At 44.6% G+C, this 27,916-nt stretch overlaps 1 protein-coding gene across 1 annotated transcript in view; it reads left to right on the plus strand.

Moving 5' to 3' along the window:
* Window positions 1-3,204: 3,204 nt before the first annotated feature.
* LOC147459680 (Metallopeptidase M24 family protein) overlaps window positions 3,205-27,916 on the plus strand; it is a 134,606-nt gene continuing 109,894 nt past the window's right edge. Inside the window, exon 1 of the mRNA XM_086510897.1 lies at window positions 3,205-3,448. Within this exon, the coding sequence (XP_086367023.1) occupies window positions 3,329-3,448 (120 nt within the window). The 5' untranslated portion in view covers window positions 3,205-3,328. The remainder of the gene's footprint in view (window positions 3,449-27,916) is intronic.

Consider the following 27,916-nt stretch of genomic DNA (forward strand, 5'->3'; position numbering starts at 1 on the left):
GTCGTAAGCTGCCCTCAACAATGTATTGGACTTCAATTGCGACCTTCCACATTAATAATACAGCTAGCTACACGTCTATGAAAGGAGACCCCCACCAATGATATGACAAGCACATAAGTAAAGCTAAACGACGTGCTCAAGAACAAGAAGTTGTGCATCATAGGAGAGACATCGTTGACAGTCATCCCATCGATATTATCACAAGTATTGTCTGCAAAACCCTACACATTAAACCAGTACTCACCAAAAACTTTATGTGAACCAATGGAAAAAGGAACCCATTGAAAATTACCCGGTTTTTTGTTAAAATTTTAGGATTTTGATCAGTTTTTACACTAAAATCCTCCAAATTCAACCAATTTTCGTCAAGGCGATCCTCCAAATCAACCAAGAATTTTGAATTTTGTCCTTATGAGAGAGAGAGAGAGAGAGAGAGAGAGAGAGACACCTAGCTTCTTGGATTCCAACTTCCAAGAAAGCACATCATACCCATCAGTTTCGCAGCCCGTCTTGAAACATTGTGGAGAGCAGCAAGGGGCGATCAAGGACAGAAGGGCCGAGGAGGTGGTCACATTTGCAGGTGGGCTTTAGCTAACATCCATCACAGAGATGATCGTCTCAAGGCAACGAAAGAGGTGAGTACGGTAGATCATCTGAGATGGAGAAACTGTGGTGGGATAATTAGGGGAGGCAAAGGCTGTAATAATTGTTTTGTCATGCGGTTGCCCAACACTTGTAATACTGTGTAGAATGAGCAGGAGGCACACCATTAAGTCTACAAGATGCATTTACGAAGACGTACAAGTAACAAAATCCTCACGTACACAATAGGAAGTGAGGTGGCTGAGGTGTACTACTCTGTGTTCGATAGATGGTGTTATTTTGACTCCCGGTGCACAGCTGCGCCAATCACAGCGGTATGGACGCCTATGGTGTATGCCGATTCCTCAACTAGGAGATCACAGCTACGAGCACTCGCTAGCAAAACCAACAAAGCTTGGCAATCTACAAGGTCAACAATTACATATGTGTGGGTCTCCCGCCTTCGTTTGTGCAGGCGAGCACCATCGTCGTAAGCTGCCTTCAACAATGTATTGGACTTCAGTTGCGACCTTCCACATTAATAATAGCTAGCTACACGTCTATGAAAGGAGACCCCCACCAATGATACGACAAGCACATAAGTAAAGTTAAACGACGTGCTCAAGAACAAGAAGTTGTGCATCATAGGGGAGACATCGTTGACAGTCATCCCAACGATATTATCACAAGTATTGTCTGCAAAACCCTACACATTGAACCAGTACTCACCAAAAACTTTATGTGAACCAATGGAAAAAGGAACCCATTGAAAATCACCCGGTTTTTTGTTAAAATTTTAGGATTTTGATCAGTTTTTACACTAAAATCCTCCAAATTCAACCAATTTTCGTCAAGGCGATCCTCCAAATCAACCAAGAATTTTGAATTTTGTCCTCAAAAATACATAAAGGCACTATATTACTCCAACACATAGCTACTGCAACTAAATGGGGCAACCCCATAAATTGTGTCATACCAAACCCAAAAGGTGCTTCACGTAGTAGCTATAATAGAAGCAAATTTTGAGCCCCATTCTCTAAGGGAAGATGATAAGTGTTATAATATTGTTGATGTTGGTGATGATCTACATGATGTAGTGTCGTGCGTTAGTGCAAAGAATGCTTACAAGTTGCTCCAGGTTGCAAACTTGAATACTATACAATAGCAACATAATTTCCCTCAATAGCAACTGATTATTCAAAGTTGATGCCATCTAACAACAAATATTTGGCAGCATTCTCCATGTGTGTTGCTTGCAAAGGCAATATATGTGGCATGATCATGCATGCGCTAAGTCGACAAGGGCAACACTTGGGACAACAGACATTGTAGTAAAAGGCAAGTAGGGGATGGTGGCAAGAACCTTTATCCAAACGTGTGTGTGTGTATGCATGCGCACATGCACCTATTTCATGCATGTGCCGGTAAAAAAGTGTAGAAAGGGAAGCATTGGCAACTACTGGCCCAACACGCCCATGCACCTTACTGATAGCTTTGGCGATACACCCCCTTTCATTATGTTCCAGCATGCATGCTCCGTTCAACCGTGGTGCAGGAAAGATATCGAAGACGTCTCCTACACATGAAGGTCCTCTTTTTGCATGCGTTGGTGAGCATGCCCTATTTAGTTTTGAATGTGCATGTATGTTTATGCAAGTGTATAAACATCTATACTGCATGGACATCTATATTAGTGCAAAGAGTTTGGTAAAGGTTCTACATGATATTTTAGACATTTTTGCAAAGTAAGAAGATGTATTCTTGATACCTATTGTTCTCATATATTGCTACATGTCATAAACTTTTGCTTTGAAGGCATCACATACCTTAGGTCTATTATTATATAAGTTAATGATACACACACAGAGAGGCCTCACAAAACACGTAATTCAATAACCAACACACCTACATACATGGTTGTGTAAATACATAACCACATTAACAGAAGACTATGAAACCTTTTTCGCAACCAGCTATTATATCTATTCAAAAATTCTAGAAACCTATACTCTTATCACCTGTATGAGATCATGTATTTAAAAAGAAAACTTTAAAAGCAATTGCAAAGCAAAAGCGTGATAGTTAGAAATCATGGGAGGACGAAGAAGTGAATGTATCCAAGGTCTTTACAAGTTTAGCTCGAGTAAAAACATGAGAGAGTTAGGGAAAATTAGTCACGGTGGATTGCATTGCTATGAAAACCATCAAGGTGAAATCATTCAGCTTATCGACAACATGATAATTGTTCTAAAACCTGTTTAGTGCCAACGCAGGTGTAAATGTGAGAAGTCAATTATAAATATACTACTAGGTATTTTTTGTTCTTTTTCGCCACTGAACTCGACGTGACACGTCCACTTGCTTTGCAATGTGAACTGAAGAGAGTACATAAGTGCACGAGTGATTTAACACTCGGGAGAGAGAGAGAGAGAGAGAGAGAGAGAGAGAGAGAGAGACTCTAATGATGGCAGAGAAATCGGAGAGCTAGGCAGATATGCTCCGGCAGCATCCAACCACACCTGATATGGAGAGAGAGAGAGAGAGAGAGAGAGAGAGAGATCACCCACAAGAACTAGATACAGGACTGTGTGTGTGTGTGACAACACCCATCCAAAGAGAGAGCCGCTCAAGGTTCTGGCATGTGCGACCTTAATTTAATTTGTGTCATAGTAAGAGCGGGGCACAAAAGGGTCTTGAAAGGTCAGAACTTCACTAGAGTAGCTCGCCGAGCGTGGTGGACGTGAAGATGGGGACGTACAAGGTGCCAATGGAGCTGCACGTGCACAGCCGCAACAAGCTACTCACTTCTCTCCGTCACCATCTCCACTCCCTTCACCGCCCTTTATCAGGATTTGTGCTCCTGCAAGTAAGGTCCCCTCCCCTCCCCTCCCCTCCCCTTCCAATACTCATTACTAAGATGCAGGAACAGTACAAGGCTAGGCCAGCAGCCCATACGAGCTGGCAAAAATCAATGAAAAACTATGCGGAAAAAACTTTCCCTGTTGTACTAAATACACGAAATAAGAGATTACCTAGATGTGTGAGCGTAGCGCTTTGTCTATGCAGAGAATTGTGAAGTGTGCACCCCTTGTGGTATTTGTGTTTCAGGCATTAAAGAGATTACCTAAATGTGTAAGTGTAGCACTTTGTCAGTTTAGAGACTTAAAGAATTATGGATAACTGGGACCCCCTGCCCTGCTGTCACGTATGCAATCTCCAATTGCACCTAAAAAGCAAGCCTCCATAAGCTGGGCAACCCCAAAACTCACTGTGCATGTGATTGTTTTGCAAAAAGCAGGGCTTTTCTTTTTCAATTGTGATCTTCTCTTCTAGCCGCATCAGTGCTTTTTGGCTCCGATCTCTGCTTTTCCTCAGGTTAGCTGGCATGTGGTAACTGCGACATTAGAAGAGCTTTGAAAAAGTCAATTGTTGGCCAAGAAAAACCAACAAATAGACAACTAATTGCGTGATCAACAGCTGCCTTGCAGGCAGCAATCATGGAAGATAATAGAGCGGGCTGTTAGAAAACAACTGTTCAATCCTAGTGTATCTTACATTAGACACATGTAAAGTCATATTGTTCTCGGACCTTTTCTGGACATAGTAACAAGATCCTAATGCGTTTCTCATGTACAATGGTTGTGATCTTAACAAGTAATTTGAAATTCTCCCATCTATACGTAGATGAGGCTTTTAAATCCAAAGGCTAATCTCTTAGTTGTAGTTGATCTCCCACCTATGATATTCAAACTCCTATAGATTTGTACAGACTTTCTCATATACATCCATATAGTAACGCTTTGAAATTCAGCAAACAATTACTACGTCTTCTATGCTATACTCAAGGTTAACATGTCCGAGTGTCTAGTGTGGTGTCAGTACGGTCTGGAATGGACTAAGCCGAGGCTAGTCTGACACATACAATGAGAAGAAAAGCATGAAGTGTTTTCTTAGTTCTTACCTATAGACTTCACAAAACTAAACTAAGCATTACTTCTTATCTCATGAGCATCAACTTTGCTTCAAAATTGAAAAATAAACGAGTCGACATGAGTCCATACCTAGCACTTTCGTTTGAGGTGAGTATGGGCTTATCTTGAGTTCATCTATGTAGATAATATTCCATAAGCACAAAACAATGTAGGAGAAAATAGGGGCTAAGTTGCAACTTGCTAACTTTGAAGTGCTCACATCTCTCTCAAATCGAAAGCTCGATCTATGAGCATCATTTGCCAGAATAGCACACTACGGAAATGTATAAGCTAGACACACTTGCCCTTGCAGACATGCACGAGTGTTAGTCCCTTGCCAGATCCATCCTGCACACACGATGTGACACAAACCATACTCACATAGAAACCAATTTAGCCGAGTAGACATGTCACAAACTGGTGACGTGGCAGTGCCCTCGGATACACACATAGCCTTGTTGACGTGGTAGCTGCGGAAAATGCGGCGGGATTCGCATTGACATGCTGACGTGGTAGGCCTTATGGACAGCAGTATGGACGCTCCGCTTTTTGCACTGATTGGCCGTACGGAATTCCGGAAATCACGCTGGCCAGCTTTTGGGCACTCTGCTTTAATTTTTGAGAAGCTTTTGGAGTTTCAAAAGCTGTTGAGTTTGAGATTTTGGGGCTCTGCTTTTGGGCATCCCTTGTAACAATAAAAAGGTCTTCTGGGCATCATTACTAAGAGCATCTGGACGCAAAGTCTGAGTATGAGATCCCAGAGACTCCCTTGTACTTTGTACAGATTAATATAAAAAGAAATACCAAAAGGGGCGCGAGTTCCGTGCCAAGAGCCCCAAGACTACGCCGGGCCGTGTCGTCTTTTGTGAACTGTTTTGAAGTGAATCTCTGCTGTGTGGTGTCCAAGTTTGTTACAGTGGTATCAGAGCGCGGCCGATTTCTCTTCTACTTGGAAATCCGATCCTTTTTTCACGATACCTACAGATTCCAACAAGAATCAGTCGACTTCTCTGCATCTGCTAATGCGGGAGGAGATCACGAAAAAGATTTTGATGATTTAACAGAGGAAGAGTACGGGCCACCTTGGCCTACTCAGTACGAACTTGAAGAGATGGAACGTCAACAGCAGGTTGACGAGTGCACAAACAGATGATTAAATTTGTGAAGGATCCGCAGTTTGCAAAATTAATGTCTCAACAATCCATCACAGAAGTGCACACCCAGTGGTTGGCAGACAGCCACAGAACCACCCATCAAACCGGCAATCAAGAAACCTCCTTCTCTGAGGATGTTTACAAAACAAAAATTACAAGAGGTGGTTCAGACACAGATCAACTGGCTTTTGGATGCAAACAACCAATCCAAAAAGCAAGAGAAAAAGCAGAAGAAGGGGACTGACTCCCTGGGTTATCTGGGTCGTCAATCTTCTTTTGCATCGGCAAGAAAGTTGAAGAAGCGTGTACGATTTGAAGGACTACCCAGTTCTTCTTCTTGTTCTTCTTCTGACTCGAGCGAGGAGGACAGAAAAGGCAAAAAGCAAAGCTTTGGAAAGGGCAAGAAAAAGGCAAAGAAACCCATATTTTGCCCAGTTTCTGAAAGTTTGACAGAGGAGTCATCCTCTGACAATTCGGACTCCGCCGACTATATGTCTTATGCAAAGAAGAAGCATTTTTATAGAGCCAACCAATATGACTTTCTCGAAGACAAAAACAAGAAAGTAAAAGAATTCAAAGAAGGTGGACAGGCGATTAAATTTGAATCCTTTTCTGGGTTCCGAGATGCTCCGAGGGCTTTGGTCTTCATTCAGCAGTTTGACATAGGCATTACTCAGAGCACTCCAAGATTAGGAGGGTTACATCTTTCTTCAAAGAAAATGCTCGAACATGGTGGTCCACTCTTCTTGTGAGGAAGGAAGCTCCACTTAAATGGTTGAAATTCAAAAGGCTCTTAATTTCTTCTTGGCTGACTTGGGAGTAAGAACGAGATATACGAACCACTTGGAATCATCTTCGGATGACCAAGGGAGATTCTTTGGATGCTTATTGCGAGAGATTTTGGAACTTTGGAGTGGCTCCCCTCTTGTGGAAACCCGCTCCACTAGATTCACCCATGTTGAAATCGGGGTTCTATCGGAGTAGACTATGCTAAACCAAATGCTTCAAGGTAAAGTTCCAAAATCTGAGGAATATCTGCTAGGTCCTCCTCCTCCATCCACTTCGCATCCAATGCAGGATAGTTCTTGAATTTAACCAAGAACCGCCTAATCACTTTACCTTTTATCTTTCTATCCTTATGTGCCAAAATCTGTTCTGGAACGAGTTTCTCCTCACTTTCCTCCACTTCGGGTTGCTCATGTGGCTCCCCATCATCGGGCACATCGCCTTTGAAAGGCTTCAATAGACTCACATGGAATGAATCTTCCAAGTATCGGGTAGCTTCAGTTTAAAGGATACATCATTTATCTTTTCTTTTATTTGGAAAGGGCCATAGTATCTCATGCTAAGCTTTGGAAAAAGCCGATCCTTCCCTTTTTCTTTCTTAGGCGTGCCTTCTCAAAACATAAGATCACCCAATCGTCTTCCTTTAATTTCAAATCGCGACGGTGTCGATCTGCTGCCTTCTTGTGTCGTTCCTGAGATTTTGCTAAAGCCTCTCAGACCTTGGCAAAAGCAGTGTCCAAGTCCCTCGGGTACTGGCTGGCTTCAAAAATCTTATCTTTCGTGCTAAGGAAGGGTGGAACCTTCCGAGCACCTTCAATGATCTCAAATGGCGCCTTCCTTGTCGAAGAGTGGATCGTGTTATTGTAGGCAAATTCTACCAAGGGCAAAAAAAATTCCCATCTAGTCTTTTGATGAGAAATGTAAGACTTAAATAAATCGAGTACGACTGAATTTGCAATCTTAGATTGCCCATCTGTCTGCGGGTGGAAAGATGACGAGAACTGCAACCGTGTGCCAATGTTCTCCCAAAAAGCCTTTCCAAAACAAACTCGTGAACCGGGGATCTCTGTCAGAGACTATTGTCTCAGGCATGCCATGTAATCTGAAAATCTGTGCAATGAACAGTCTCGCTAAACGATCCGGCTTGACTGTTTTTTTCACTGGAATGAAGTGAGCTTGCTTGCCAAATGCCATCATGCCCACTCTGTGTCTTCGGGACATCAAAAATGAAATCCATAGCAATACTTTCCCAGGGGCGGGTGGGAATGGGTAAAGGCTGTAACAATCCTTGTACTTTATGCCTGTCAAACTTGACCTTTTGGCATACCAAGCAACTGCGTACAAAGTCGTTCACATCCTTCTTGAGTCTCGGCCAAAAGAAGTAACGCTCTACACCTTTCAAGGTGGTGTCAATGCCGCGGTGACCCATAAAAGGTGGAGAATGGCATCCGGTCAGAACCTTTTTCCTCAATGGTTATGTACACACAACATTGTTTTCTTCATCAAGTAGCGATCTCGTATGGAATATCTCGCTACTACCTCCAAATTCTGTATTCGAGTGAATACATCCAAAAAATTTGGATCTGTGGCGTACTGATCAACCATGTCCTTGAAGCTTCTATGGTGAATCGCGGAAATATCCAAGACTAGCGGCTTCCGAGACAAAGCATCTGCCACCAAGCTCTTCTGTCCCTGAACATGGACAATCTGGAAGTGAAATTGTGACAAGATGTTAGCCCACTGCATCTGCTTTTCCGATAGTTGCTTCTGTGACAAGAAATAACGTAAACTCTGATGATCAATGAAGACCGTAAAATCGGCTCCGAGTAGGTAATGTTGCCACTGAGTAAGAGCATGGATAACCGCGAAAAGCTCTTTCTCATAAATCTGTGTTGTCGATTCCGGCTTTGAAAACAATCGGCTCTCATAGGCAATGACACGGCCTTCTTGCATTAAGACCGCACCCAGACTACGACCACAATCATCACAATACACTTCGAATGACTTTTGCAAACCCGACGAAGTCAATACTGGGCAAGTAGTCAATTTCTCTTTTAATGTCTGAAAGGCAGTCACCTCTATGGGTCCCTGCGAGAAAGGGACTCCTTTTTGTGTCAGAATGTGCAAAGGGGACGCTACCTCTGCAAACTTTCGAATGAACCGCCTGTAGTAAGGAGTCCTAAGGACATAAGCTCAAGAAGCTTCTAACTTCATGAACATTCTTCAAATCGGGCCAATCACGTATAGTTTCAATCTTGGTTGGGTCCATCTGTCACAAACGGGAGTGCATAACAATATAAAATATACTCAGATAAATAGAATTTATCTCTTAATATTGAAGCCAAAGGATATATATCTATATATATATATATATATATATATATATATATATATATATATATATATATAGAGAGAGAGAGAGAGAGAGAGAGAGAGAGAGAGAGAGAGAGAGAGAGAGAAGTGAGAAGATCGACACAGTACTGGGGACCAGAAGTTGGGCTGGTCCCCCCCCGTAATAGTATCTTTATTATTGAGGAGAAGTCTATACAAGCACTTGAACCGAACGTATTACCACGTTCGTTCTAGAATAAGACTTGATGGTTCCCGGAAGCCTCAGCTTCCGATTCCTAGGGCAAAACCCTATTCCAAGGAACTTCCGTTCCTTATTCCAATTCCTCGAGAATCAAGGTTCTCGCCTCTGGATCTCACCTTCCAGACTCAGGGCATGGCATCCCTGCAACTCTTTTCCAACTCTCTTTCCAGAGTCCTCTTCCTGCAGAACAACTCTGCTTTCCCGGACACAAAGTCCTTACTTGGGAATCCCAACTTCCGGATCACAACTTGAGAGACTACCTCTCTCCGATCCGTGGATCTACTTCCCAAACTCGGGTACGAAACCCTTGGGTTGATCTGGCTCTAGTTCCTCAGAGCGCTTTTTTCCTGCAGAGGCTCATGCCTTCCTTTGCTCCTACTCCCTCACGAAGAGGAAGTACACTTGCAATCAAATACTCAAAGATCAGAACATGAAAATCGTTCCCTTCAAAGTCTCGACGCTCGAAACGCAACTCCGTTCTCGAAAAGCAATTCCCCGGAAGAGATCTCTCCATAGAAAATCCTCTCTTCCAATCCTACACACAAAAGAGGTGTGTTCTCGGGTTCCTTCTCGTAAATTAGCCCCGTCTACGACGTTTATGGGCTGAAAACAGAGAAAAACAGCAACTTGTCGCGATGGAAACACGCTTCGTAGGCACTTCTTCGCGAGGGAATTCGCGCACTGGGTCTTGGCGACATCTGGTACACTTGGGGCAGCCATGGGCATCACCGGCAACGTCTTCTTTACGGCTGAAATCTGCAGCAGCATCTCCTCCTTGCGAAGATTGGTCCTCCCCTCTGAGTGAGGGCATGTGATGCTTTTATAGCTCCTAGCCACTAGCACGAATAGCTGCTCGCGTAGAGATCGCAGACGTTTTTTTTTTTTTTTTTTTTCCAGTTCTGCCAGAAAAAGAGAGAGAGAAAACGCTGGCTGATCTGTTGCCGTATTTATCAGATGGCTGCCCACTTATTAAGTGGGCGGCCGGCATATTTAAAAAAAATAGTTTGAACCTGCCCAAAAACTCAATAAAACCTATAAGTTAAAAACAATGCTTTCACAACACTTCCCAGGCGTCCCTGGATGCAATCACATGTACAGTTGCAATGCAGACATAGACTTCCTCGCGGGAAAGCATCTGCTTTCCCGAAAAGCAATCCCGCTTTCTCAAAAAGCATCTGTTTTTCCTCAAAGTTTCCTCTGAACCCATCTTCATTCAAGTGCTTGCTTTTTTTCCTTGTGCACAATTCTAACATAGTTCGGAATTTCCTCCCGACTATGGATATTCCCTTTTCGATGCACCCGTCACCCACCTTGTGACGCATCAGGAATACCCATCACCTAGTCCTTTCCTACCGAACTTACGGTACAATCTCCTTCACGATGCTCTATGTCACCCATCCTATGACGCATCAGAGATGTCCGTTCCCGGATGGTCGGATACTTCTTCCCGATGCTCCCTGTCAGCCATCCGATGTGACGCATCAGAAGTACCCGTTCTTGGTGGCCTTACAGATATTCCCTTTCACAGTGCTCCCGTCATTACTCTGAATGACGCACTAGGAATATTCTGTACTCGGATGTCTCCAGTGAGAAAAACCCTCTCACTTAAAATTCCAATAATTCATTTAGAATTATTTTTCCTTGGTGTTCCAAGCGAGAAAACCCTCTCACTTATAAATCCAATAATTCATTTAGAATTATTTTTCTGTGAGATAAAGCCAATTTGGCAACACCATCTGTACTCTTGCTACTGAGACGATGTGCCCCAAAAAATGTATCTCCGACAAGAAAAATTCACTCTTTTTGGCATTGATAACCAACTTGTGATCTCGCAATGCCTGAAAGACCTGAAGCAGATGGTGTCTATGTTCTGCCTCATCCTCGAAGAAGACTATAATGTCATCAAAGAAAGTGTCGACAAACGATTTGTACTCTCTGAAAATCCTATCCATCATTCGGTTGAAAGTCGCTGGAGCATTGGTAAGGCCAAAAGGCATCACCAAAAATTCATATAAACCGAAGCTCGTCCGAAACGCTGTCTTGTAGACATCTCCCGTCGTGATTTTGATTTGATGATATCTGCTTTTCAAATCAATCTTGCTGAAACAAGAGGATCCCTATAGCCGGTCAAGAATATCATCGATCCTTGGAATCGGAAATCTGTTCTTGATCGTGATTTTATTGAGAGCTCTGTAATCAATGCACATTCTCCAAGATCTGTCTTTCTTTAAAACCAACAACACTGGAGAGCAGTAGGGTGAAGTACTCAGCTGGATAAGACCCTTTTCCAGAAGGTCTTTCACTTGGTTCATAATCTCTTCATTCTAGGCTCGGCTAACACGATAAGGTGACCGGTTCGGTGGTGTGCTTCCAGGTATCAGATCAATAGTGTGATCCTCAGGACGAGATGGTGGCAACTTGCCTGGCAAGCCCTCAAAGAAGCAATCGGCACGAGTGTCGAGAAAATCTTAGCGTTATTTATTAAGTTTAGACGTGTTTGCTCTGTGTTCATCATTTAACTCTTTCAAGTAGATCAAGTAAACAAAGAGACTGGATTTCATTAATTTGGAAATGACCGAAGCCGATACAGTAGGGACACTTAAGTTTTACATCAAGTACAATTTTTTTCGGCCCTTTTCATTTGTCAAAGTTGCTTTCTTTGCCCGATAGTCGACCACCATGTTGTTTTTATGGTACCAAGGGACTCCTAGGAGGACGTCACAACCTTCCAAGGGCGTTATGTAAAAGTCCTCGTGCCCCACATACTCCTGACAATGCAACTGAAGTTTGCCAATGACAGGTGTAATGGCTATGTCCCATCTAGGTGGCGCTAGAACTGCCTCTGCTGGTGGTCCCATCCTATCGGGTGTAATCTCAAGCCGTGCCACCAATTTGGGTGAAATGAAGTTGGCCTTGGCTCCTCCATCGAAGAAAATCAGGTCTTCTTGATCTTTCATTTTTTCCCAAGCTCGACAAAGTTCTGTATTTTCATCAATCATGCTTGGGTCAGTACCCATGCAATCTGGAACTAGTCTTGCTTTCATCTTGCCTTTTATGCCACGTTCCTCTGCTGCTCTCCAACTCTCTGGCCTATCTTCATGTTGTTCTTGCTGTGCCCTTTTGGGACACTTTGCGGAGACGTGCCCATGTTCCCCGCAACCAAAACACTTCCCTTCTTTGATATAATTGGCCCTCTCTCGAAGAGTGAGCCGGCCCCCGGGGTCGTGTATCCTTGTCTTTCTTTTCTTGGGAACTCTCTCTCTTTCCACTTTCATTGTGAGAGGTCTGTTGGGTTCTTCGAGTCAAGATCTCATTAGTGGGGTAAGTCAAATTTCCCGAATATATCGCAAAACCCGGTTTCGCATGACCCATCAATTCTTGAATAGAATTCGACTTTTGTTCCAGGCAGTAGTCTCGGATCTTTGTAAAAGAGACCTTAAATAAAGAGGTTTACATGAGCACAAATATCCCTTAAGAGATCATTGAAAAATTTATTTGCAAGTTATTGCTGCAAGATTTTGAAATTTTAAAGAGAGAGAGAGAGAGAGAGAGAGAGAGAGAGAGAGAGAGAGAGAGAGAGAGAGAGAGAGAGAGAGAGAGAGAGAGAGAGAGAGAGAGAATGCCCGGTTCTCTGCTTAATTTGTGAAGCACCTCTTCACCGGAGTGAGGCCCCCCTTGACAATTTTTGTTCTTTGCTTTTCCTTGGTTGCAAGAATTGAAGCTTTGATGGCTTTGAGCAAAAAAGGATACTCAAGAAAATCCTTCGAATTGCCTTGATGTATTTGGGTTCTCTGCAGGTGGGAACGTGGGAGCAGACCCTTAAAAAAGGGCTTGGATCTTTGGAAAATCCCGTGGGAAGTTGACCTTACAGCGCTTGTTGGGAACGGGAGGCCGAGAAGGGAAGCTCGTGGGAATGTAGACTAGTGGACCCAAAAAAAAATGCCTTAAAAATTTCTTGGAGGAGTCTTGACGTCCGGCTGCGGTTGGTGGTCTTGCGCACGGGAAACCCCCTCTACGGACCCGAAAGGGTCTTTAGGAGGGATTGAAGACGAGGTTGGTGTCCGCGTGGTGCGCACAAAGGTGGCATCGCGGGAACAAGCCCCTGCGGACCCGCCAGATGAATTAGCCGCTTTTAAGCGCCTCTTTCAGTTCCTCCCACGACCCTCCTTACCAAAAGTCGGCAAGGGCTTGACCTCGTGACCTTGGGCTCCTCCAATACCTTAAGACAGGTAGGTTAACCACATGAGCTTGCCCTTTTGGTTGTGAAGAGGACAAAATATTGTAACTTTATCCTTAGTTCCGGTAGAGTGCACACACACACACACACCACTCCACACACATTTATTATAGGGGGGGATAATTAGGGGCTAATGTCCTCCAAATTGAGTGATCAAGCAGTTGATTAGAAGTTGAAAACACAGAGATTTCACTCAAAAAATTGAAGGATCAAACCTTGAGCAAAATTGGCATTCAATAGCTTTACGAAATGGTGTTGATGAACACGTTGTAGACACATGAAATGCATAAGCAATTGAAAAATATGGTGAGAGGAATGTTAATGCGAAATGGGTTAAAAGTTAACACAAAAGATGCACACTAATTGAAAAATTGCACCCATAATCAAAGCTAAAAGTGAATTCCTCCTCACCCAATCACCAAAGGGCAGTGGATCATGCTCGTGCCCAAGTGGTGATTGGGGATTAGGGATTATTAAAGCTAATGCAAATAGAATTTAGAGAATGCTAATCACACAAATGCATACTAATTAACTTAGCTAGCATATCCTGGTGCTCTGATACCATTTAATGGGAATGGGATCGTGCTGGCTATGGTGGATGAAAGAGAAACATCATGCACACAAGTGAGTGTGTGTTGGCTAGATTATCACTCAAGCGAATTAGGTTCCAAGATCAATTAACTTGGACTCATAAACGATCTTGAGTTGTTGCTAAGGCATCACAAGCTCACTATAAACAAGAGAGATGTAATGCAAAATAGGCTTGGTTTATTCATTCATGAAATAAGCTTTAAGTAGCTCTATAGCCTTGTACCATTGTATGCGGGATAATTCCACCTTTCCTCTCCTTGACTCATACTCTTAGGACACTAGAACAAAGCTCATACCTTACAGTCTCCTTCAGGAGGTGAGGCCGGGTGATATGGAACCATAGTTACCAGGGAACGCCTGTGCATGGCTCTGAAACGCTGGAACGGTGTTCCGACAGGCGAGGATGGTTTGGAACGTCCTGGGACAAACAGGCGTTCCGGCATACACCGGCAAACCGGAACAGACCGTTCATAATGGCCAGAATGGGAGGAACAAACGGATTGGTAGAGAACTGGCCGAACGGCCAGATTTAGGCCAACGAACTCATTTTCAGCCAACAAGAAAAAACGGGTAGGATTTTTGGATTGTTTTTTTTTTTTGAGTGGGCAAAGGCCTATATAATGGTAACCCCCTTACCCCTTCCCCTCACAACTTACAAGTGAATGCATCATTGCATTGTTCTAACTTCTGGCCTCTACCCTATCAAGCTCTAGCCTCTTGAGGCTCACCACTGTCTCCCTCTCTCTCTCCCTCTCCCAATCCTCAAGTCTCAAGCGCGCGCTCTCTCTCTCTCTCTCTCTCTCTCTCTCTCTCGTGTTCCTACCTCTCTCTCTCTTGAGCTCTCAAGGCTAAAGTCTACATGACGGCGTGATGCACATTTGCCATTGAAGATTCAAGAAGCTCTCATTGCTCAAGTCTCTTCATCTCCCTCTTTCTCTCTCTCTCTAGTCTCTCTCCCTCCCTCTACCCCGGCCCCCCCTTCTCTCTCTCTCTCTCTCTCTCTCTCTCTCTCTCTCTCGCATCATCCATGGCTTCTTCTTCTCGTACAACCTCCTCCGTTCATGCGGGCAACACTCAAAAGGCGAAGGAATGGTCGTGGTGGGATGAAGTGACCTCGGAGGGCACCTTGTTGACGGCGGGAGGTTCTCGTGCATGGGCATACAAGTTATGATCTTACACGTGGAAAGGGGGGCATGACAAAGTGAGGGCACACTTTCTTCGAGTATTGGGACATGAGGTGAGATTTTGCACCAACGTAAGCCAGAGTTACTGGGGAACGGATAATTTCAAGTTGGAAACTGATGGAACGCCCCGGAACGGCAGCACGTTTCGACAGACAGCTAGGAATCAGAACGGACCCAGAACGCTTGGAACGGCCGGATCGGCCTGCAACGGACAGAAACGGGCACTTTTGAAAAAACGGACATAAACGGCCATTTTTGAAAAAGCTGTAAATACTAAAAACGCCTCATAGGCCTCATAGGCTCTCCTATATAACTAGCCGCCCCCTCACCCTTTCCTCTTAAGCTCACTCGAGTCTCTTGCTCTCAAGTTCAATCAACTTCTCAAGGCTCTCTCTCTTGCTCTCAAGCTTCAACCTCCCCTCGGCGCTACGGTCTACTCATTGCTCAAGCTCTCAAGCCTCAAGCCTTCAAGGCTCTCAAGCTCTCTCAAGCGCTCAAGCCTCAAGCCTTCAAGGCTCTCAAGCTCTCTCTTGCTCTCAACTTTCAAGGCTTCAAGGCTCAAGCTCTCTCTCCCTTGGGGCTCGACTCTCAACTTCTCAAGAAGTGAATCCTCTCTCAAGCTCTCTATCGAGACTCTTTTGTCTTCATCATCCATCACTCCATGGCCTCTTCTTCTCGTACAACCCCCTCCGTTCATGCGGGCAACACTCAAAAGGCGAAGGAATGGTCGTGGTGGGATGAAGTGACCTCGAAGGGCACCTTGTCGGCGGCGGGAGGTTCTCATGCATGGACATGCAAGCTATGCTACTACACGCGGAAAGGGGGGCATGACAAAGTGAGGGCTCACTTTCTTCGAGTGCGAGGACATGAGGTAAAATTTTGCACCAACGTAACCATCGAGAAGAGGAAGGAGCTCGAGGAAAAGGATCGGCAATTCAACCATAAAGCCAAGCCCGCACGCAAAGGTATCGACCCAAAGACGCTCATTTTCCCTTCTTCCTCTCTACCCGGTTTAGGTGCCGTGGATCTTCATCGGGCCCGATTGGTCGCCAAAGGACCCTTGCCACCTCTTGGGACCCAAAGAAGAAGGAAGAGGTGGATGCGGCCGTGGCGTGATTCTTCTATCACGACCATATTCCATTTGCGCGGCGAGATATGTTTTATGATTTATCAATCTTCTCTCTCATTTTTTCCAGTATCGTCGTTTCCGCCCTTTTGATACAAACCTCTTCTATGTTTGATCGAAATAGGTCGGAGTATTGGAAAGTCATGGTGCAACAGATAGGAGAGTATGGCACCGGCTGTGTGCCGCCATCTTCAGAGGCTCTCCGAACCACTTTGCTCGATCGAGAGAAGGCTATCGTGGAGCAAGCAACACTCAATATTCAACGTCTTTGGGTAAAACATGGCGTTTCCCTCATTGCTGACGGGTGGAGTGATACAAGGAAGAGATCTATCCATGGTCTCGTCGCATACTCGAGTGGAGAGATATACTTTGTGCACTCTCATGATGCCACCGAGAGTGGCAAGTCTGCCGATGTCCTCTCTGTAGAGTGGACAGCAGCCATAGAAACGATCGGTGAGCAACACGTGGTGGCCTTTGTCACAGATGGGGAGGCATCAAACAGGGCAGCAACAGCTATTATAGAGAGCCACTATCCGCATGTGACAGTGTGCTTTTGCATGGCACACTGCTTGAACAACCTTCTAAAAGACATCGGCAAGCTAAACTGGATTGCTCCAGTCATTGCTGATGCAGTGAAGATTGTTACTTTCATCAATAATCACAACTTGGTTCGGAGTGAGTACCTCAAGAGGTTGGGCGGCAAAGTACTTCTAAATTATTCAGACACCCGCTTTGCATTCAACTATCTTCTTGTGCGCAGGCTATCTGAATGTCGAAATGCGGTCCGACAGGTCTTCATCAATGACGAGTTCACCACCTCCCCCTATGCAAAGACAGTTGCAGGAATTTTGTGCAAGGATAAGGCAGAGGATCTTGAGTTCTGGAAGGAGCTCAAGAGTCTAGACGCACAGGTAAAACCGGTGGTTCATTTGCTTCGAGTTCTGGATGGCATGGATCCTTGCATTGGCAAGATTTATGAGGCAATGGACCGCATGATCGAGCAGCTTGCATAGCTTGAGCCGAAAGTAGAGCTATATGAGGAGATCCATGCACTTTGCAGCTCGAGGTGGAATTCATATGCCTCTTCTTTACACGGGGCATTGTACATGGTGGATCCAGAGTTCCAAGGTGCAGGGCAAGAGACAGATAGAGAAGTCATGAACCAATTTACAGAGATTTTAAACAAGATGGTTCTAGATAGAGATGGGCGATGCATTGTCAGAGATCAGTTGAGACAGTACAGAGAGATGCGGGGTGATTTGGCAGTCCAGATGCTCAGATTGATCGTAGGAAGATAGGTTCAGTGCTATGGTGGGAGGACTATGGCTATGATGGCCCTGAGCTTCAGAGATTGGCGATCTGTATTCTTAGCCAGTTAGTTAGTACCTCATGCTTGGAGCAATTGTGGAGTACCTTCAGCCACATTGCTTCCAAGAAGAGGAATCAACTTGGAGTGGAGAAGGCTAATGATCTTGTCTTTGTCAGCGCAATTTGAAAATGCTTTGCAAGAGTACAAACAAACAGACAGGTCCCTTTACACAGTGGGAGATGGAGCAAGAGGATCCTCAGGCAGGTGGAGATGCGCATCCACTAACACGAGGTACTTCATACGTGGCCGATTCCAAGAAGAGGAATCTGCTTGGAGTGGAGAAGGCTAATGATCTTGTCTTTGTCAGTGCAAATTTGAAAATGCTTTGCAACAGTATAGACAAACAGACAGATCCTTTTACATAGTGGGAGATGGAGCAAGAGGCTCCTCAGGCAGGTGGAGATGCGCATCCACCAACAGGAGGTACTTCATCTGTGGTTGAGATCGAGCCGGGCCTAGAGCTCGATGATGAGGAATGGGAGGATGTGTATGATTTACAGCCGGCTACTACGAATTGGGAGGCCTCTCAGGCTATGGCTCTTGAGTCTTGACTCTTGAGGCTCGAGAGTTGCGACTTTAGGACTTCCATTATCTTTACCTTTTTGTATGGCTGCTTGAGCCTTGCCCTCTTTGACATTTGTAGCTACTAGCATCTTTATGGTATTTGTCACCTTCAGGTATTGTGGTCACTGGTCTGGCCCCCTTGTAGTCTCGACTCTCATTATGGTATATGTCACCTCCCGTTTTTTTGTACCGCCTTGGTGGGCCTTGTTAGCTAGAATTAAGCGAAAAGTGTTATCTCTGACTTCTACTCTTGCAATTATTTGAGAGCTCTAATCTGTTATTACATATGTTATTGACAATTGTGTATGGGCATTGTGTTTGTTGAATGTTGTGTATGTACTATGTACTCTGGGCGCCGCACCTCTTAATCAAGTCATAATAAGGTTGAATGGTCTTTGAATCGTGTTTTTTGTGGGTATTAGAGTCAAAGGACTCTAGAACTACTTGTATTCAAGCACATAACGCTAAAAATAACATTATTTGGGTGTTTTTTTAGCCTCCCGTTCCGCGCCGTTCCCGTTCCGGACCCCTTCCCGTTCCCTCGTTCCGCAGGGAGGCCCATCGCCGTTCCCGTTCCGCGTTCCGGGTAACTCTGACGTAAGCGTCGAGAAGAGGAAGAAGCTTGAGAAAAAGGATCGGCAATTCAATCGTAAATCCAAGCCCGAACGCAAAGGTATCGACCCAAAGACCCTCATTTGCTCTTCTTCTTCTCTACCCGGTGCCGATGGTGACGAATCTTCATTGGGTCCGATTCGTCTCCAAAGGACCCTTGCCACCTCTTGGGACCCAAAGAAGAAGGAAGAGGTGAATGCCGCCGTGGCCTATCACGACCATTTCCCATTTGTCGCGGCGAGGTATGCTTTATCGATCTTCTCTCTCATTCCTTCCGTTATCGTCGTTTCTGCCACTATGATTTCTAAAGTTTAAACTATGAGTAATGAATTACCATACTAACTTTTTCTATGTGTGATCGAAATAGGTCGGCGTATTGGAAAGTTATGGTGCAGTGGATAGGAGAGTATGGCACCGGCTATGTGCGGCCATCTTCAGAGACTCTCCGAAACACTTTGCCGATCGAAAGAAGGCAATCATGAAGCAAGCGACACTCAATATTCAACGGCTTTGGGCAAAACATGGTGCTTCCCTTTCCCTCATTGCCGACGGGTGGAGCGATACATGGAAGAGATCTATCCATGGCCTCGTCGCATACTCGCGTGGAGAGATGTACTTTGTGCACTCTCATGATGCCACCGAGTGGCAAGTCCGCTGATGTCCTCTCTGTAGAGTGGACATCGGCCATAGAAACGATCGTTGAGCAACCCGTTGGTGCAACCAAAGTTGGTCTGTGCTAGGAAGTGTGCAATGCAATGATGTGTATGCTGGCAGGTGCATGGCAAAGGGCTAAAGTAGAAATGAAGGCCTTGGGCTGGCAAGTGGTAGCGCAGATGTATACGCGATGCAATTTTTTAGGCCAAAAAGGCTCCAGACTTGTCCAATTGGGATGATAGGTAAAGGTGCCCAAGATGCTGATTTGATGCTCTAGAATATGGTCTTCGAGATGCATTGCAAGTTGGTCCAGACGGCTCCTCAAACGGAGTTTGGGTGTGAAAGTTATGATTGTCCGAAGATGGAATGCTTTGCAGATCCCCGATGGGTAGGGCAGGTACAGATAGGTGGCCAAAACTAGGATTAGTGGATACGCGTGTAAAGCTCGAGCTGTGGATCATGCCGGTCTTTTCGGATTGCCATTCGAATCTTAGACGGGCAAGTTATGGCCTGTGGAATATTTGTCGGGGGTTGGATATGTGCTCACCGGGACGCGCTGATAAGCGTGCTGACAAGGGTTTTTTTGAGCTCGCCAAGGTTTTGGAAAGTAGCATACGACATGGGGAGTCAGCCAAGATTTATGGCTCGTCGATCGGAGTCGAACGCATCATGGTACGCCCAATGTAGGTTGGCGGACAATCCGAACGGAGGCGAATCAGTTTTTTTTCCCCACTTTGGCGACTTGATGTTCGAGGGTGCGAGTTGATCAAAAGCGGCAAAGTTTTCGAGATTTGGAGCTGGCCGGGGTGTGGCTTGGCAAAAAGAGGCCTCAACGAATTCGAGCACATGGAGTACCGATTGCATGATTACATAGGAAACAAAAGCTAAGAACCTCTTTGGTTATCAATTGTAAAGGAAAAAAGGGTAGCCTGGAATTTTTTGTCATAAGACAAATGAAGGCTTCAAAAGGAAAAAAGGAAAGAAAAAGGCTTGGAGTGAGGAGGCAGTGGCGCCCGGCGCCAGGGCTTAAAAAAGATTGTTTTTTTCCCCTTATGAAGGCTAGGAGGTGAAAGTGATCAAAGAGGAGGGCAGCGGGTTTTCGAAGGGAGGCAAGAAGGGTTTTTCTTGGGTTTGAAGAAAGAGGAAGATAATGGGAGGAACAAAATTTTTTTGTGCACTCGGCGATCGAGGTCGGCACGCAAAGTGTAGTCCGTGACGCGGCTCAAAGGAGCGAAGGCCTCGCAAGAGAGGTAGCCAGCAAAGGCTACCAAGAGGAAAAGCTGCTGTCGGAGCAAAGCCAAAGGTGGATTTTTCATCGAGGTGTGTGTCGATGGATTCCAGTGGCGAGGGATGTGTATGCCCCTCAATACGGATTGATGGTGCGACCTAGAGCAAGCCATATGAATTTTGTACATGGTGTGTAAAGAAGCTGTCATTGTCGATTTTTTGGCGTCGTCTCTCCCCCCTTCCCCCCTTTCATCTTTGCTCGCCTCCAAGGTGTGTGGTGCCGGTGTGTGCGTGTGCGCCCCCCCGGGCCCCCTGTGTGTGTGAGAGATAAAGAGAGAGAGGTGTTGAGTTGTGGAAGAGCTGGAAGCGGGCAAGATCAGTGTGATCGTTTTTTAGCGACTCTGTAGGTCGTGTGTGCGTTGGGCGAAGTGTAGGCAAGGCCCTGCTAGTGTGAGTTGGTTTTTTTAAGGTGTTTTCGAGAGGACAGGGGTGCTGTGAATACCCTGAGCTATTTAGGGGCCATTGCGTGTGTCGGGTGTGTTCCCCATTCCCCCTCTCCAACGTGGTGGCCTTTGTCATAGATGGGGAGGCATCAAATAGGGCAGTAGCTATTATAGAGGACCACTATTTGCATGTGATAGTGTGCTTTTGCATGGCACACTGCTTGAATAACCTTCTAAAAGACATCGGCAAGCTAGAATGAATCGCTCCAGTCATTGCTGATGCAGTGAAGATTGTTACTTTCATCAACAATCACAACTTGGTTCGGAGCGAGCACCTTAAGAGGTCGGGCGGCAAAGTGCTTCTAAAGTATTCAGACACCCGCTTCGTATTCAACTTTCTTCTTGTGTGCAGGCTGTATGAATGTCAAAATGCGGTCCGACAGGTCTTTATCAATGATGAGTTCACCATCTCCCCCTATGCAAAGACAGTTGCAGGGATTTTGTGCAAGGAGAAGGCATAGGATCTTGAGTTTTGGAAGGAGCTCAAGAGTATAAACGCACAGCTAAAACCGGTGGTTCATTTGCTTCGAGTTTTGGATAGCATGGACCCTTGCATTGGCAAGGTTTATGAGGCAATGGACCGCATGATCGAGCAGCTTGTGTAAGGATTCGAGGTACTAATCCTTAATTAAGTACTTAAACTCATGATAAAACTTAAAGAAACTTGAACTGAACTCAGAAACAAGACTTAGAAGACTCTGTGTTGATTAATTGAATGTGTGATACAAGGGCTCCTTATATAGGAGCCGAAGAGACATAAATGAAAAGATACATCTCTTGGTGAAGAGACATGACTTTAGACGTAAAGACACATCCTTTCGGCGAAGAGTCGCACCCGTAGAGAGAAGGGGTGTGTAAGGATTCTAGGTACTAATCCTTTATTAAGTATTTAAACTCATGATTAAGACTTAAGAAACTGAACTCAACTCAAAGAAAGACTCAGAAGACTCTGTGTTTGATTGATTGATATGACTTGTTGAAATTGAGTACAATAAGCTCCTTATATAGGAGATGAAGAGAGACAAATGAAAAGACACGTCTCCTGGTGAAGAGACATGACTTTAGACGTAAAGACATCCTTTCGGCGAAGAGCTGTAACCATTGGGCGAAGAGTCGCACCCGTAGAGCGAAGGGGTGTGACCAGTCGTCGAAGGAGTGTGGATTTTGGCGAAGAGGCACGTCTCTTGGGTGAAGGGGTGTGACCATCCAAGCGCAGGAGTCCTCCTTGGCATGGCACTTCGTGTATCTGCAACTAGAAGTAGATGTATTGCTGTTAACATTGTCACAATCGTGACATTCCCTCCCTCTTTAAATAAAACCCAGGGTAGTTGAAGAAAACTCTGGGAGAAGGAAATGTATCGTTGTTGTGCTTCTGCATCCAAAGCTCTTTCTGTTAAGTCCCATGTCATGGCACTGTTACTAACCATGACTATTTTGCCAAACTGAAAACTGATCATATTTGCAACTTGTCTCATCTTTGTCAAAAGTATGAGTATCACATCTGCAACTTGATTATTGCCTTTGTCAAAGTCATTTGTAACTTCAAGCTTTGTCCAAGAAAAGATTGAATCTGTATCTGCTTCGAGTGAATTCTGTTACTAACCATGACTATTTTGCCAAACTGAAAACTGATCATATTTGCAACTTGTCTCATCTTTTTCAAAAGTATGAGTATCACATCTGCAACTTGACTATTGCCTTTGTCAAAGTCATTTGTAACTTCAAGCTTTGTCCAAGAAAAGATTGAATCTGTATCTGCTTCGAGTGAAATTATTGGTAAACTGACTTGAGTTTTCTTTTGAGTGATGACCACTAGTTGGAAATCTGTAAGGTATTCCATTGGTTTGTCTGGAACAGTAAACTCCTTTTGAAGGGATGTCGTAGACTGAGACAGAGTAGTTTTTGGAGGTATTTCCATCTGTAAAGGTTTATCAATAGAACAAGTTGTGTCCAAAGATCCAATTGCAGCGACTCAAGTCATGCTGCAACAGTTTGCATTTGCTTTATCCTTTGCACCGCTGAAGGCAAGGACTGGAGTCTTCAAGTTTGAAGAATTATCGTTCACCATAGCATCTGGTATTTGTTTAGAGACAAAGACCGTATTCTGCAAGGGCGGTGACAAGGCAAATTTTCCTACCTGGATCACGACCAAAGAAGGGGTTATGTGCTTGTTGGTTGTCACATAAGAACTGGAATCTTCTGAATCTTTAGCTTTCTGAGCGGGTATTAAGGCTTCTAATTGACAATGGGGAGGTTGAGGAAGTTGTTGCCTCTTAGACCTCTGAAGGATCCTCTTGCACAAGGAAAGGATCAATAAATCTGTAACTGTACCACCATCAGATAAGAAAGATTTAAATGTAGGGCATGGCTCGCGAGGGGGAACTTGTCCAGCATTGCGGCATTCACGACCGAGCACTCGACTAGGGTTGGTAAGCCCATCTTGATATTGCTGATGATCCGTTGGAAGCTTCATATTATTGCTTTTGTTGCTGATGATTCTGATAAGAAGTTGGTTGCTTAGAACTGTAACTTTTCCAAGAATATTTATGCTGAGACTTTTGCTGCTCGCATGAAGATGCTTTCTGTCTGGTTGTCTCTGAGAAACCATGCTTTGGGTGAGAAAATTTGAGTTCCGAAGGCTTATGATTGAGTGGTTCTTTCTGGTCGACCACTGAAGTGTTGGAAGAAGATGCATGTATTGTTCGAGAAGCTGTTGGTTGACTCCCAGAAGGGGTTTGCATTTGCATCTGATCCAAGCGAGTATGAATCGATGCGAGGCTTGATGAAATTGCTATCATTTGCTTTTTGAGAACTGCTATTGGATCCTCGGGTAAAATATTGTCGTCGTCATTGTGTGATTCGGCCATGTCGACTGTTCAGTGAAAGTAACTGTTTCTCTGAATAAGTTGGGAGCGGAAACTGCGTCTGGAACGGGTTTCGGCTTTGGAGTCAGGGAATCGAGAATAATGATAACCTCCGACTTGGGTAGGGTGAATCCGGAATGACAAGAATCTCGTGAAGGGAACAAATTTGCCACAGTTTGCTTGCGGGAACTTTATCTATGTACAAGAGATAGGGTACCGGAATGTTGAAGTGCGTGTCCATGGTAGAGGGAGCCCCACACGTGCAAGGAGCCAGTGGCAAGGGCTATGCGGGAAGAGAACACACGAGTAATATAGTCGCCCACAAGGAACAAGCCACATTGTTGTCCCTTTTTCTTTTAATGTAACCATTAGTGAGTTCACATTGGGTAAGTTTAGAGGTGGTCACTTAAAAGGTCTGGCCACATGGGCTTTTTAAAAAATTGGGGCTGGCTGGCCAATTAAGCTCTTTAAAATTAAAGTCCACTTCGTGTATTAAAACTTAGCACAAAAGAATGCCTAGCAGCGTGAATCAGCGCAAGAGAAAAAAAAATCAGCGAATTGCTGCCTGTGACGTTCCAGTCCAGCGCTTCAGAATTTCAGGCCAGCGAAGAGTTTTCAGCCAGCGTTTCAGCATGGCAGCGTTTCAGCAAGTCAGCCAACGTGGGGTGCGTGAAGAGGTGCGTGCACCGGCTCTCGGCGAAGAGGTGCTTGAAACTTTCAGCCAACAGGTAGAGCAGTTTACGTTTCAATACAGCCAGGAGCGCCAAATGTCATGCTGCTTGGGAAGGGGTGTGAGTACAGGAGAAAAAGGGGAGTGCTGGCTGCTAACGCATATGCTCAATTCAACCCAGCATTCAGCCAGCGTTTCATGCGCCAATGGGTAGCAAGCGAAGAGGCACGCCGTCGGGAAGGGGTGCGAGCACGAAGGGGCACGCCTGTTGGCTATGTGGCTATTTGCGCAGAGAGGTACAAGCAAAATCCAAAGGGTACATCCCCTGAAAGGGCAATAACAGGACCACCAGCATCGCCTTTCACGGGTACGTGCACGCGCGCACACACCTATGTTCTGTTTTCTGTTTACGAATTGAGAAAGAAGGTTTAGGTTACCTCATATGCTCGTATGCACATGCGTACCACCTTTCTTCTGCTTCCATGTAACTCCGGGAAAGGGGGGAGAGGGTAGCGGCGAGGGTGAGAGGCTCACAACCTTCGGGTCCCGGGAAAAAAATTTGCTCTGATACCACTGTAAGGATTCTAGGTACTAATCCTTTATTAAGTATTTAAACTCATGATTAAGACTTAAGAAATTGAACTCAACTCAAAGAAAGACTCAGAAGACTCTGTGTTTGATTGATTGATATGACTTGTTGAAATTGAGTACAATAGGCTCCTTATATAGGAGATGAAGAGAGACAAATGAAAAGACACGTCTCCTGGTGAAGAGACATGACTTTAGACATAAAGACATCCTTTCGACGAAGAGCTGCAACCATTGGGCGAAGAGTTGCACCCGTAGAGCGAAGGGGTGTGACCAGTCGTCGAAGGAGTGTGGATTTTGGCGAAGAGGCACGTCTCTTGGGTGAAGGGGTGTGACCATCCAAGCGCAGGGGTCCTCCTTGGCATGGCACTTCGCGTATCTGCAACTAGAAGTAGATGCATTGCTGTTAACATAGTCACAATCGTGACAGGGTGTGACCAGTCGTCGAAGGAGTGTGGCTTTTGGCGAAGAGGCACGTCTCTTGGGCGAAGAGGAGTGACTATCCAGGCGGCGCAGGGGTCCTCCTTGGCATGGCACTTCGCCTATCTGCAACTAGGAGTAGATGTATTGTTGTTAACATAGTCACAATCGTGACATTCCCTCCCATTTAAAATGATAGCTCGTGTCAAAGAAATGAGTAGAACTCTAAAAAAGCATTGAATCTTCGAAAATCTTCAATCTTTGAGTTATCTGAAGTCTTTGTCTTTAACCTTTGCTTCTTGTGAAACCTTTTTGCTTTGACTGCTAAATTCCATGTCATTGCATTATTCCAAGACTTTTTAGAGGAATCTGGCATCATCAGGTTGACTGCAACAAGAGATTGATCTTCAAAATTCTTCATGCGATGTAAGACTTCTGGTTCAAAATCTTCCTGTAACTGCGAAATATGTCGGGAAGAGGAAATCTTCTCAAGGTACTCTTCAGATGGGGTAACTTCAACTTTAGTAATCGCTGGAGAGGATTTTGTCTTGAGGCTGTAATCATTTTTCAATAACGAATCCCAAAATTCTTCAAAATCGTCTTCAGAAACTGTCACTTCACGATTTGCAATTGGCATATCATCATCCAACAAAGAATCAAAGAAAGCATAGTCGTCTTCAAACTCAGAATCTGCAACTATCTCCTTATCTTTGTCTGGTAATGAAGTATCACTTGGAAAAACTTCTTGCTTGAAATCATCTTTGTCTTCAGCAATTGATTCAGGAGAAGTTAATGAATTCAAAAATTCATCAATAATAATATCTGCATCTGCATCGGAAATCATATTCTCTTCATAATCCACTGTATCATGCTGTTTGACTAGTACATGTGAGGCTTGAATCACTCTTTCCACATGAGAAAACCCGTGTAAAATGAATTCACGTCCATCTTTGAACAAATTGATAGTATGTCCTCGAAAGCTAATTGCTGGATCATATTGGAATAACCAATGCTGAACAAGAATCATGTTGTAATAAGATAAAGGCATGACTTTGAAATCTAATTGATCTGCATAAGTTTGAATCTCAAATTGCAAGTATCAAACTATCTGATCACAAGTCAAAATTGATCCATTTGCTAATTCCACATCATATAAGCGAGATGTCTTCTAAGTTGGTAAGCAAAGCTGTTGAACTATTCGAGTGCTGACGAAATTATTAGAACATCCGTTGTCCACCAAAACATTGATGGAGCGACCATTGAGTGTTCCAAGAAGGCTCAAAACTTGCTTTGAGAGGTTCCAAAACTGAAGAATTGCATTGAGCATGCTTCATAAGAATAGTCGTATCCTCTGAGACACGAATCGTATTGACCATTGATTTTCCTTTATTCTTAGTAGAATCTGGTTGTTCAAAATTCGATGATGTTTCCGCGTTGAAATTTCTTTTCAAATTAAACGGATTTGGTTTCTTTGGACATTGATACCATCTATGGTCACCACCGCAAATTGTACATAATCCTTCCTTCTTTGAAGTCGAAGATCCATTTGACGAAGGTCCTTGCTGAGTATTGGAATGCAGATCTTGAGAAAAATCACGTCCTTTACCACGATCAAGTGGAGGAACATGTGAAGAAGATCTGCTCTGAGATTGTCGATCTTGAGAATAGAACCTTGAAGCTGAATAAGCTTGCATTGCTTGTTGTCTGAACTGAGACTGATGTTGTTGACTTTGGCTATAGCTGTCTCTGCGATCGCGTTGTGAAACGCGAGCGTTGTTTGAAGATCTGTCATCAGGGAGAAAATTCCGTGTAGGGCACCGATTATCGCCAAGACGCTCCACATAGGCAATTGTAGCATCCAAGGTGGTAGGGTTGTATTTGTGCACATCGTCCTTCAGGTTGGGTTCGTGTCCGTCGATAAAACTGTGAAGTTTATCAGAGGGACTAAGGGTCTCTATCTCTAGAGTTGGCCTTTGGAACTCTGTGATGTACGCGGCCAAGGAACCTGTCTGGCTCAGGCGGCGAAGAGAGGACTGGGCATGAAAATCTGCATTGGCAGGTTCGAACGCCTTGCGAATAGCACGCCGGAATTTATCCCAAGAAGGTGTGTTTACCATCAGCAACTCGTCGTTGCTACCAAAGAAATGCTGTGTCCTTGAGCAAAGAACTAGCAAGTGCAACTTTTTTACTCTCGACCAAGTCTGTGTTCGACAAGTAGACC

The sequence above is a fragment of the Adiantum capillus-veneris genome, chromosome 4 (assembly GCF_014529385.1).
Source record: "Adiantum capillus-veneris isolate H3 chromosome 4, ASM1452938v2, whole genome shotgun sequence".
Classification (NCBI taxonomy): domain Eukaryota; kingdom Viridiplantae; phylum Streptophyta; class Polypodiopsida; order Polypodiales; family Pteridaceae; genus Adiantum; species Adiantum capillus-veneris.